The sequence below is a fragment of the Trichomycterus rosablanca genome, chromosome 7 (genome assembly GCF_030014385.1).
Source record: "Trichomycterus rosablanca isolate fTriRos1 chromosome 7, fTriRos1.hap1, whole genome shotgun sequence".
Lineage (NCBI taxonomy): Eukaryota > Metazoa > Chordata > Actinopteri > Siluriformes > Trichomycteridae > Trichomycterus > Trichomycterus rosablanca.
Window position 1 is genome coordinate 33,331,694 of NC_085994.1, and position 9,857 is coordinate 33,341,550.

At 33.5% G+C, this 9,857-nt stretch overlaps 1 protein-coding gene across 1 annotated transcript; it reads left to right on the plus strand.

Moving 5' to 3' along the window:
* Positions 1-1,891: 1,891 nt before the first annotated feature.
* LOC134318366 (rhamnose-binding lectin-like) lies at positions 1,892-9,470 on the plus strand. The gene is made up of 11 exons (XM_062999247.1): positions 1,892-1,952; positions 3,375-3,410; positions 3,524-3,568; positions 4,710-4,842; positions 5,316-5,425; positions 6,016-6,060; positions 6,164-6,296; positions 8,608-8,735; positions 8,904-8,948; positions 9,118-9,253; positions 9,363-9,470. The coding sequence occupies exons 1-11, from the start codon at positions 1,922-1,924 to the stop codon at positions 9,466-9,468; spliced, it is 948 nt and encodes a 315-aa protein (XP_062855317.1). The 5' UTR covers positions 1,892-1,921; the 3' UTR covers positions 9,469-9,470.
* Positions 9,471-9,857: the final 387 nt, after the last annotated feature.

The following is a 9,857-nucleotide window of genomic DNA, read 5'->3' on the forward strand; positions in this document are numbered from 1 at the left end:
GCCGGTGCTCAGTGTGGTGGTGTTGGAGGTGTTCTTACCGATCCGGACGGACTGAGGTCTCTCAGTCAAGAAATCCAGGATCCAGTTGCAGAGAGAGGTGTTCAGGCCCAGCGTGCTCAGCTTTCCAATTAGATGCTGAGGAATGATGGTGTTGAATGCTGAGCTAAAGTCATGAACAGCATCCTGACGTAAGTGTTCTTTCTGTCCAGGTGTGTAGAAGCCAGGTGGAGTGTAGTGGATATGGCGTCATCCGTTGAGCGGTTAGGACGGTACACAAACTGCAGTGGGTCCATGGTGGGAGGCAGTAGGGTGTTGATATGCCTCATGAGTAGTTTCTCGAAGCACTTCATGATGATAGGCGTGAGTGCTACGGGACGATAGTCGTTGAAGCATGACACAGATGACTTCTTTGGCACGGGTACGATGGTGGTCGTCTTGAGGCACGTTGGAACGATGGCGCTGCTAAGGGAGATGTTGAAGATGTCAGTGAATACATCTGCCAGTTGGTCTGCACATCCTTTGAGCACTCGGCCAAGAATGTTGTCTGGTCCAGAAGCCTTCCGTGGGTTGACTCCGTGCAGAGTTCTCCTCACGTCCGCTGTGGTGAGACGAAGCACCTGATCGTCACAAGGTGGGATCATCTTCTTTGCCAACATGTTGTTCTGCGCCTCGAACCGAGCGTAGAAGTCATTCAGCGCATCTGGAAGGGAGGCATCAGTGTCACAGACGGGTGGAGTCGTCCTGTAGTTGGTGATGGCCTGGATGCCCTGCCACAAGCGCCGTGTGTCACCTCTGTTCTGGAAGTGGCTGTGGATGTTCTGGCCGTGTGCGCACTTTGCTTCTCGGATTGCCCGGGACAGTCTGGCTCTCGCTGTTCTCAGAGCCGGCTGGTCACCTGCGGGCCCTCAGCAGTGCACGCACCTCTGGAGTCATCCACAGCTTCTGGTTGGGTCTGGAAGTGATGGTTCTAGTGGTAGTGACGTCCTCAATGCATTTGCTGATGTAGCAGGTCACTGAAGTCGTGTACTCCTCTAGATCAGTGTAATCGCCGTATGTTGCAGCCTCCCTAAACATGTCCCAGTCACTGTTGGACTGAGAATAGTCCACCAACCAAAAATATCCAACCAACAGTGCCCTGTGGGTAGCGTCCTGTGACCACTGATGAAGGTCTAGAAGATGACCAACTCAAACAGCAGCAATTGATAAGCGATCGTCTCTGACTTTACATCTACAAGGTGGACCAACTAGGTAGGAGTGTCTAATAAGAGAGGACAGTGAGTGGACATGGTATTTAAAAACTCCAGCAGCATTGCTGTGTCTTATCCACTCATACCAGCAACACACACTAACACACCACCACCATGTCAGTGTCACTGCAGTGATGAGAATGATCCACCACCCAAAAAATACCTGCTCTGTAGTGGTCCTGTGGGGGTCCTGACCGTTGAAGAACAGCATGAAAGCAGGTTAAAAATAGTATGTAGAGAAACAGATGGACTACAGTTAGTAATTGTAGAACTACAAAGTGCTTCTATATGGTAAGTGGAGCTGATAAAATGGACAGTGAGTGTAGAAACAAGAAGGTGGTTTTAATGTTATGGCTGATCAGACATACTTCAAACTCTTGCGAGAAGGCTTCTCAGAAAATTGGCTCTTGTTATCGCTGAAAAAAAATCTGTCCCTGTTATTTTGTAGGTGTGCTGGGTAACGGAAAACAAAAATACATTAGCACATTGCACACACCCATAGACGCATTCAGTCTTTTATGTATATTCGGGTGGTGCTAGGGAGGATTTCATGATGAATCTTTTTTTTTTTTTTTTGCCCCAGTACATTTAAGGTTGTGACTCTTAATAAGTTGAGAGCAGATCCACGACTGACAACCACTTGGAATTACAGAGACAACTTTACAACTTCCAGCATGATGTTCCTGAAGCTCAGTCTGCTCACCTGTAAGTTTCTGTTATGCTGTTTTATCTTAAATTCAGTTTCTAGTTGTACTAATTCTAATCTCTAAATATTCAGTAAATAATCATTTATAAATAATATATAATATATAAATAATAATTTACAAAATAGTTGTGGCCAAACACTGAATAGCTGTAATGTTTAATTTCCCCTTTGGGATTATTAAAGTGATCTATCTATCTATCTATCTATCTATCTATCTATCTATCTATCTATCTATCTATCTATCTATCTATCTATCTATCTATCTATCTATCTATCTATCTATCTATCTATCTATCTATCTATCTTTACAGCAACTGAATAGACTTTTCTGAATACATTCAGAAACTTATTTTAGAATACATAATAAGGTTTTCCTTATTTCCTTACCAACATGGACCATGTTGCTTTTGGTTATTTTGCCTCAGTGTCTAAAGTATTGTATTGTATCCTACAAGTATCGTACAGTAATACTTACCTAATTACTAATTGTAAATGTACCTTGAGCTACTGTAATGCTTGATTTTCTATCTATCTATCTAAATCAAATCTTTTGTGATCAGAAAGGCTGTTCTCTGACTCTTAGGTCAATATGAAAATGCAGCCAAATAGTTTGAAAACACAGACAATTAATGACTTTAAAATTTTTAAAGCAATGTTTATTATTGTGGGTTTTAAAAAAAATATGTATATATGTATGACAAAATGTAATTGGAGCAACATTAGCAAGCATTACATTACAATATGAAAATGCAGGCAAATAATAAAAAAAAACACAGACAATTACTGACTTTTAAATTATTAAAGCAATGTTTATTATTGTGGGTTTTCTAAAAAAAAAAAAAGATAAGATAAAATTGAATTAGAGCAACATTTGGAAGCATTACATTACAATATGAAAATGCAGGCAAATAATAAAAAAAAAACACAGACAATTACTGACTTTTAAACAATGTTTATTATTGTGGGTTTCCTAAAAAAAACTTTAAGACAAAATTTAAGAAACCTGTGTGGGAGCGGGAGGAGTTTTTACCTACATGGCAACGTTAACGGTCATTTTTCTTTTAAATTTTGGATTTTATTTGACAGAAAAATCCAAATTTCTCTCATATTTCTTTATTTCTTTGTAATTTGCCAAATGTACTGCTGTTTAATGTACTGTCAGTCAAGAGACCGCCAGTTTTTGGGACGTGTGAGAAAAAAAAAAAAAACATCCTTACTATCCACATCACCTTATTTTAAATTAAACTTAATTTATTCTAAATACCCCTAAACACAGCTGCTTCTATTTGATACTTACTATCCACATCACCTTATTTTAAATTAAACTTAATTTATTCTAAACACCCCTAAACACAGCTGCTTCTATTTGTACCAGATATTGTTGTAAATTTGCTTTGTGTTTGTGTTGTGTTTTTTTACAGTGCTTATCGTAGCGCCTGCCCTGCTCGTTTCGGCAGGTAATTACTACACATAAAACACTATGTTAACATGTCATACATTGCTAACATGTTACTTGTGATTTTTCACCTCAAAAATGCTTATGTGTCTGTATATTAACTATGTTTTTTAGAAAATGTAATCTCCTGTGATGGGAATGTCCAGCGCCTCACTTGTGGTGAGTTTAAATCTTTTACAGTCTCAAACAGTATCAATAAATGTGTATTAAATTCTAATAAATGAAGAAAAGTCCTTGCTAGATTATCAGATATGAGTCATGTCACAGAGTATCAAAATTTTGGTATAATTACAAGTCTAATTTGAATCAGATCAGATTAAATCCACACATGTTATGCAGTAGAAATATGTCTGACACCTGACTCAACATCACCAATCAACCAGAATATTAAAAGCAAAGAACTGATTGTTCGCTTACTGCCTAATACATTTCAAATTCCAATGATATTGATATGACTTCAACTTTGGAAATCTGATCTCCAAATCTCCATTGTGATCTGGATCTTTGGGATGTTCCGGACAGACAAGTCAATTCCACAGAGGCCCCACCTTGCAATTTACAAGACTTAAAGGACAAGAACATCTTGGTTCCGGATAACACACACGTAGCTACGCCAGATGGTATTATTGTTGGAAGATTGGTGTGTACTTGTGAACACAACACATGATACAGACTGTTCCAAAGCCTAGTAATGTCACACCTGTGAAGATTCATTCCAGTTGACATGAGAACATTGCAGGGTGTGACCCTGTATGGCAGCGCTATCAATTACTGGCCAATATTACAACTTTATTTAATTTTTTTAATTGATATGAAAACTAAAACACTGGTTGTGTAAGGTTAGTTGTGAAAAGTTTGAGTTGATATTGGGAGGTTTGGGGTTTTTTCTCACTTCAGAATAACATTAAATGAAAATCATGTTTGCAGATAGAAGCACAATATGTATCGTTATTGAGATTCCTACTGAAATTGATAAAATGGTAGCTAGACACAATCACACTGTCGTCTATAATAAGGTCTGTTTCATGATGGTCTTCACCTGTGGGATGGATCCAGTTTAACTATTAGTTCAACTAACTGTTTACAGCAGGGTTTCCTGGGTGAGTCGCGAGCCAAAAAAATTAGTCGCAGAGAAAAATATTATTAATTGAATAAACAAATTTTAACAGGCACATAAACACAAAACAAACTTGTACTCAAACGCCCCCTTGTGGAGGCTGTGGTTTATCTTGTAAACCACAGTGGGACCAGATTGCCACCATTTGTATTAATTAAGTATATTTTGTTTTCATGTCTTCAGAAAGCGGAGTGATAAGAATGCAGACTGTCCTGTACGGCCGCAGAACCCAAAACCTCTGTTTTATAAACCGCACTGCTGCTGAGCTCGCCAACACCAGCTGTATCGCCAATATAACCAGCACAATTATTAGCAGGTATAGAGTTTCTTTTACTATATTATATGCAGTATTAAATGTTACTATATATGCTTTTTTATTTTTGTTATTATTATCAATAATTTCATTCAGTTTTATTTCCTTTTCATTTTTTACCACTGCTTCATCTTGGTCAAGGTGAGCACCCTTCTTCTTCTTCTTCTTCTTCTTCTTATTATTATTATTATTATTATTATTATTATTATTATTATTATTATTATTATTATTATTATTAAATTATACAACTCCTGGACAATCCATTTCAAAGCTTCAGCAACCCCCGGCCTTATACATATGTGTGTAGATGCCTGGCCTGCCGATAGCACAGCTTAGATTAAAACCTTGATCTCAGCAGTAGTGGGCCAGCATATTATACAGCTGCACTACCTAAGTACACATATAACAATATGTTAAACCTACAAAACCCAACACTATAAACTCTCATGCTGACTTTGTTCTGCTTTTCCAAACAGGTGCAATGGGCTGAGGGAGTGCGAATATAACACAGACAAACTTAACCTTACTGACCCATGTTCTGGAATTCACAAGTACTTCAACACGACTTACACCTGCGTCAGTGCCAGTAAGTAGCTCTGGAATAACATTACATCTTAAACCAGTGCCAATATGTTGTAATAGTGTACTAGGTTTTATGTTTTGAATTTTCTGTCCATACGTGAGGGTGGCATAGTGGCTCAGTGGTTAGCACTGTCGCCTCACAGCAAGGTCCTGAGTTTGATTCCCAGGTAGAGCGGTCTGGGTCCACATCTTTTTGCATTTGTCTTACTTCTCCCAATTTAGTCGTATCCACTTACCTGATTGCATTTAATTTTCCCCCTCTGACGTGTGTGCAGTTGCTGACTGCTTCTTTTCACCTGCACAAGACACATGGGGTTCACATGGGGCTCAGTTTAGCGCACGGAGAGACACACCCTGATCACATTATCCCTCGTCTCTGTGCAGCACCATCGATCAGCCAGCAGAGGTCATAATTGCATCAGTTATGAGGAATTTCCTTTGAGCAAGCCAATCATTATTCCCATAGGCATCCAGCCTGCCAGTAACTCATGAGTTCGAGATGTCAGCTCTGGTGTGCTAGTGTATTCACCATTGTGACATCTGAGAGTCACATTATAGTCACATTTCAAGTTAAAAACGTTTTTTTTTCTTCAGGAACCAATGTGGTCTGTGAAAACAGCTATAGCACTATATACTGTGGTAAGAATTCTTTTCTTTCGTAATACTTAGCTGACTGATAAATTTATTTATTCCAATTAATCCTGGAGTTTATCTTTAATGGTTAATTTGTGGTCCTGTACAGGAAATGATACTATTACTATTCTCAATGCTGTTTACGGACGCAGTAATCCTACAACCTGTATAAATGGATATAACTCCAGTGTAACCAGCAACGTCAACTGTAGCTCTGACGCACGCAGCAACGTTTCTGCATTGTAAGTTTCTTCTTTCAACTTTTTTACCAAATCTTTGGCAATCTAATGACATTTGAACATAAAAAAAATTATATATAAAAAAATATATATATAAAATTCTAACCCCCACTGCAGTGTTTGAGCTTGTTTGAGGGCGGGACTTGGTCTCTTCCTGTTGCCTCTGTGATATACAATCTCTGGGGCTGGTCAGGGTGCCTGCTTAAGGGGGGTTACATGGAGCATAGCGTGGCTACAGAAACATGTACATTTAATAATATAATATGCTGATTGTATTTGCTTATGGTTATTTTCTGTTAAGCACACTGCCTGCTAAAATAAGTGTCAATAGTGTAATCTTTTAAAAGAAATGTGATAAACCCTTTTTCTGTTTTCTTTTTCAGTTAAAGAAAACTGATTTTTATTATTATTATTATTACCCTAATTCTAATAATAATAATAATTATTATTATAGTGTTGTTATATTGTTATTATTATTACCCTAATTCTTATTCTAATAATGAATATTATTATTATAGTGTTGTGATATTGTTATTATTATTACCATAATTCTAATAATAATAGTAATTATTATTATTATTATTATTATGTTGTTATATTGTTATTATTATTACCCTAATTCTTATTCTAATAATAATTATTATTATAGTGTTGTTATATTGTTATTATTATTATTACCCTAATTCAAATTATTATAATTATAGTGTTGTTATATTGTTATTATTATTACCCTAATTCTTATTCTAATAATAATCATTATTATTATAGTGTTGTGATATTGTTATTATTATTACCCTAATTCTAATAATAATAATAATTATTATTATTATAGTGTTGTTATATTGTTATTATTATTACCCTAATTCTTATTCTAATAATAATTATTATTATAATGTTGTTATATTGTTATTATTATTATTACCCTAATTCAAATTATTATTATTATAGTGTTGTTATATTGTTATTATTATTACCCTAATTCTTATTCTAATAATAATTATTATTATAGTGTTGTTATATTGTTATTATTATTATTACCCTAATTCAAATTATTATAATTATAGTGTTGTTATATTGTTATTATTATTACCCTAATTCTTATTCTAATAATAATCATTATTATTATAGTGTTGTGATATTGTTATTATTATTACCCTAATTCTAATAATAATAATTATTATTATTATTATAGTGTTGTTATATTATTATTATTATTACCCTAATTCTTATTCTAATAATAATTATTATTATAATGTTGTTATATTGTTATTATTATTATTACCATAATTCAAATTATTATTATTATTATAGTGTTGTTATATTGTTATTATTATTACTCTAATTCTTATTCTAATAATAATAATAATTATTATAGTCTTGTTATATTGTTAGTATTATTACTCTAATTCTTATTCTAATAATAATAATTATTATTATAGTGTTGTGATATTGTTATTATTATTACCCTAATTCTAATAATAATAATTATTATTATTATAGTGTTGTTATATTGTTATTATTATTATTACCCTAATTCAAATTATTATTATTATAGTGTTGTTATATTGTAATTATTATTACCCTAATTCTTATTCTAATAATTATTATTATTATAGTGTTGTTATATTGTTATTATTATTACCCTAATTCTTATTCTAATAATTATTATTATTATAGTGTTGTTATATTGTAATTATTATTACCCTAATTCTTATTCTAATAATTATTATTATTATAGTGTTGTTATATTGTTATTATTATTATTACCCTAATTCAAATTATTATAATTATAGTGTTGTTATATTGTTATTATTATCACCCTAATTCTTATTCTAATAATAAAAATTAATATTATAGTCTTGTTATATTGTTATTATTATTACCCTAATTCTAATTATTTTTATTATTGTGTTGTTATATTGTTATTATTATTACTACCCTAATTCTAATTATTATTATTATTATTATAGTTTTGTTATATAGTTATTATTATTACCCTAATTCTTATTCTAATAATAATAATTATTATAGTGTTGTTATATTGTTATTATTATTATTACTACCCTAATTCTAATTATTATTATTTATTTATTTTTATTATTATTATTATTATTATTATTATTATTATTATAGTGTTGTTATATTGTTGTTATTATTACCCTAATCCTAATTATTATTAATATTATTATGTTGTTGTCATTGTTTTTTTTTACCTTTTACTTTTTTACTATATTTTTTGTTTCTTGGCTTATGCATATCATGATCATTCTTGTCAAAACTTAAATCATGCTGACATTCCTATTTTCTTTTAAAGATGTGATGGACAAACCAAATGCACTCTGTATTCTACAAGCAACAATTTTGAAGACAAGTGCCCTGACACTAAAAAGTACCTGACTGTCAATTATTTCTGCAATCTAACTCCAAATCCAAATGTCACTAGTGAGTAATCTGTCCTTCCTGCCAACTCTTCTGTCTTTAACTCCCTTCAGAAAACATGATGCTTAACCTTAATGTCTTAAACATTAGGAGTAAATGCAGGATACTTTTTGTAATGTATATGTCTTAGCTATTGATGTGTATTAAAATGATTTAATTTCTTTCATGCAGAAACCTTTTCGGTTTGTCAAGGCCTTGATGCTACAATTGATTGTGGTGTGTACTTATTTACCTTTTATCTCTTTTCTGCATACCAAAGATAATAAAATAAATCCTATTACCACAACGTATAAATGCTGTTTCTAGTCGTTAAACGTTACCATAAACTCACTGCAATCTTGGTCATATATCTTACTTTTTTTTTTTTTCTTGTGCCACATTTTAGGCAACCGCACCATTCACGTCAACAAAGCTAACTACGGTCGAACCGATTCTACTGTATGTTCTACTGGAGTCCCTATCTGCCAGATCTCCACTACAAACTGCTACAAGACCGACTCACTACTCAAAGTTGCTCAAATGTAACTTAAGTTAAACCTTTTCATTAGACAACAATCAAAGTCACTAAAAATACACACAATAATTATTAAATGGAGATGCTTTAAATGGAAATCTTATTCTTTTTTGCAGCTGTAATGACAAGAACAGCTGTGTGGTACCTGTGACAAACGAGTTCTTTGGTGAACCTTGCTATGGTACCAACAAGTACCTGAGCATTGATTATAACTGTGTATAAATGTAAGTTTCTCTTTCTTCCCAATCCATTTATACTCCTCATACCACTTACACTTCACTTCATACTGGTTACCACTGCAGGGCTGGAAAGTAACAAAAATAAACAATGACTATTTCTGCTCAGTGTTGGATGTGGTTCAAAAAATAGGAGTGACTATTATTTCTGTAACACACTTTATAATTTACTGGAGAAACATTATGAGTGTAGATGCTTCTAGACAGATGTAGACCTATTATAGGATATGATTAATAAACTATGCTAACATGCTCTGTAGCATAAATAGCTTAGCTGGCCCAGCTGACCACAGTTTTGGTTCAAGATGGTAGGAGGTAAAGCTTTTTTATTTTCCTTGAGAAGCTCCCGTATTTGGGGGTCTCATTGTGGTCCTT

Bases quoted from the DNA above. Each gene is read 5' to 3' on its own strand.
- LOC134318366 (XM_062999247.1), top strand. From the start codon at position 1,922: ATGATGTTCCTGAAGCTCAGTCTGCTCACCT. The intron at 5,426-6,015 runs GTAAGTAGCTCT...TTTTTTCTTCAG, and splicing joins TTACACCTGCGTCAGTGCCA to GAACCAATGTGGTCTGTGAA. The intron at 8,736-8,903 runs GTGAGTAATCTG...TCTTTCATGCAG, and splicing joins TCCAAATCCAAATGTCACTA to AAACCTTTTCGGTTTGTCAA.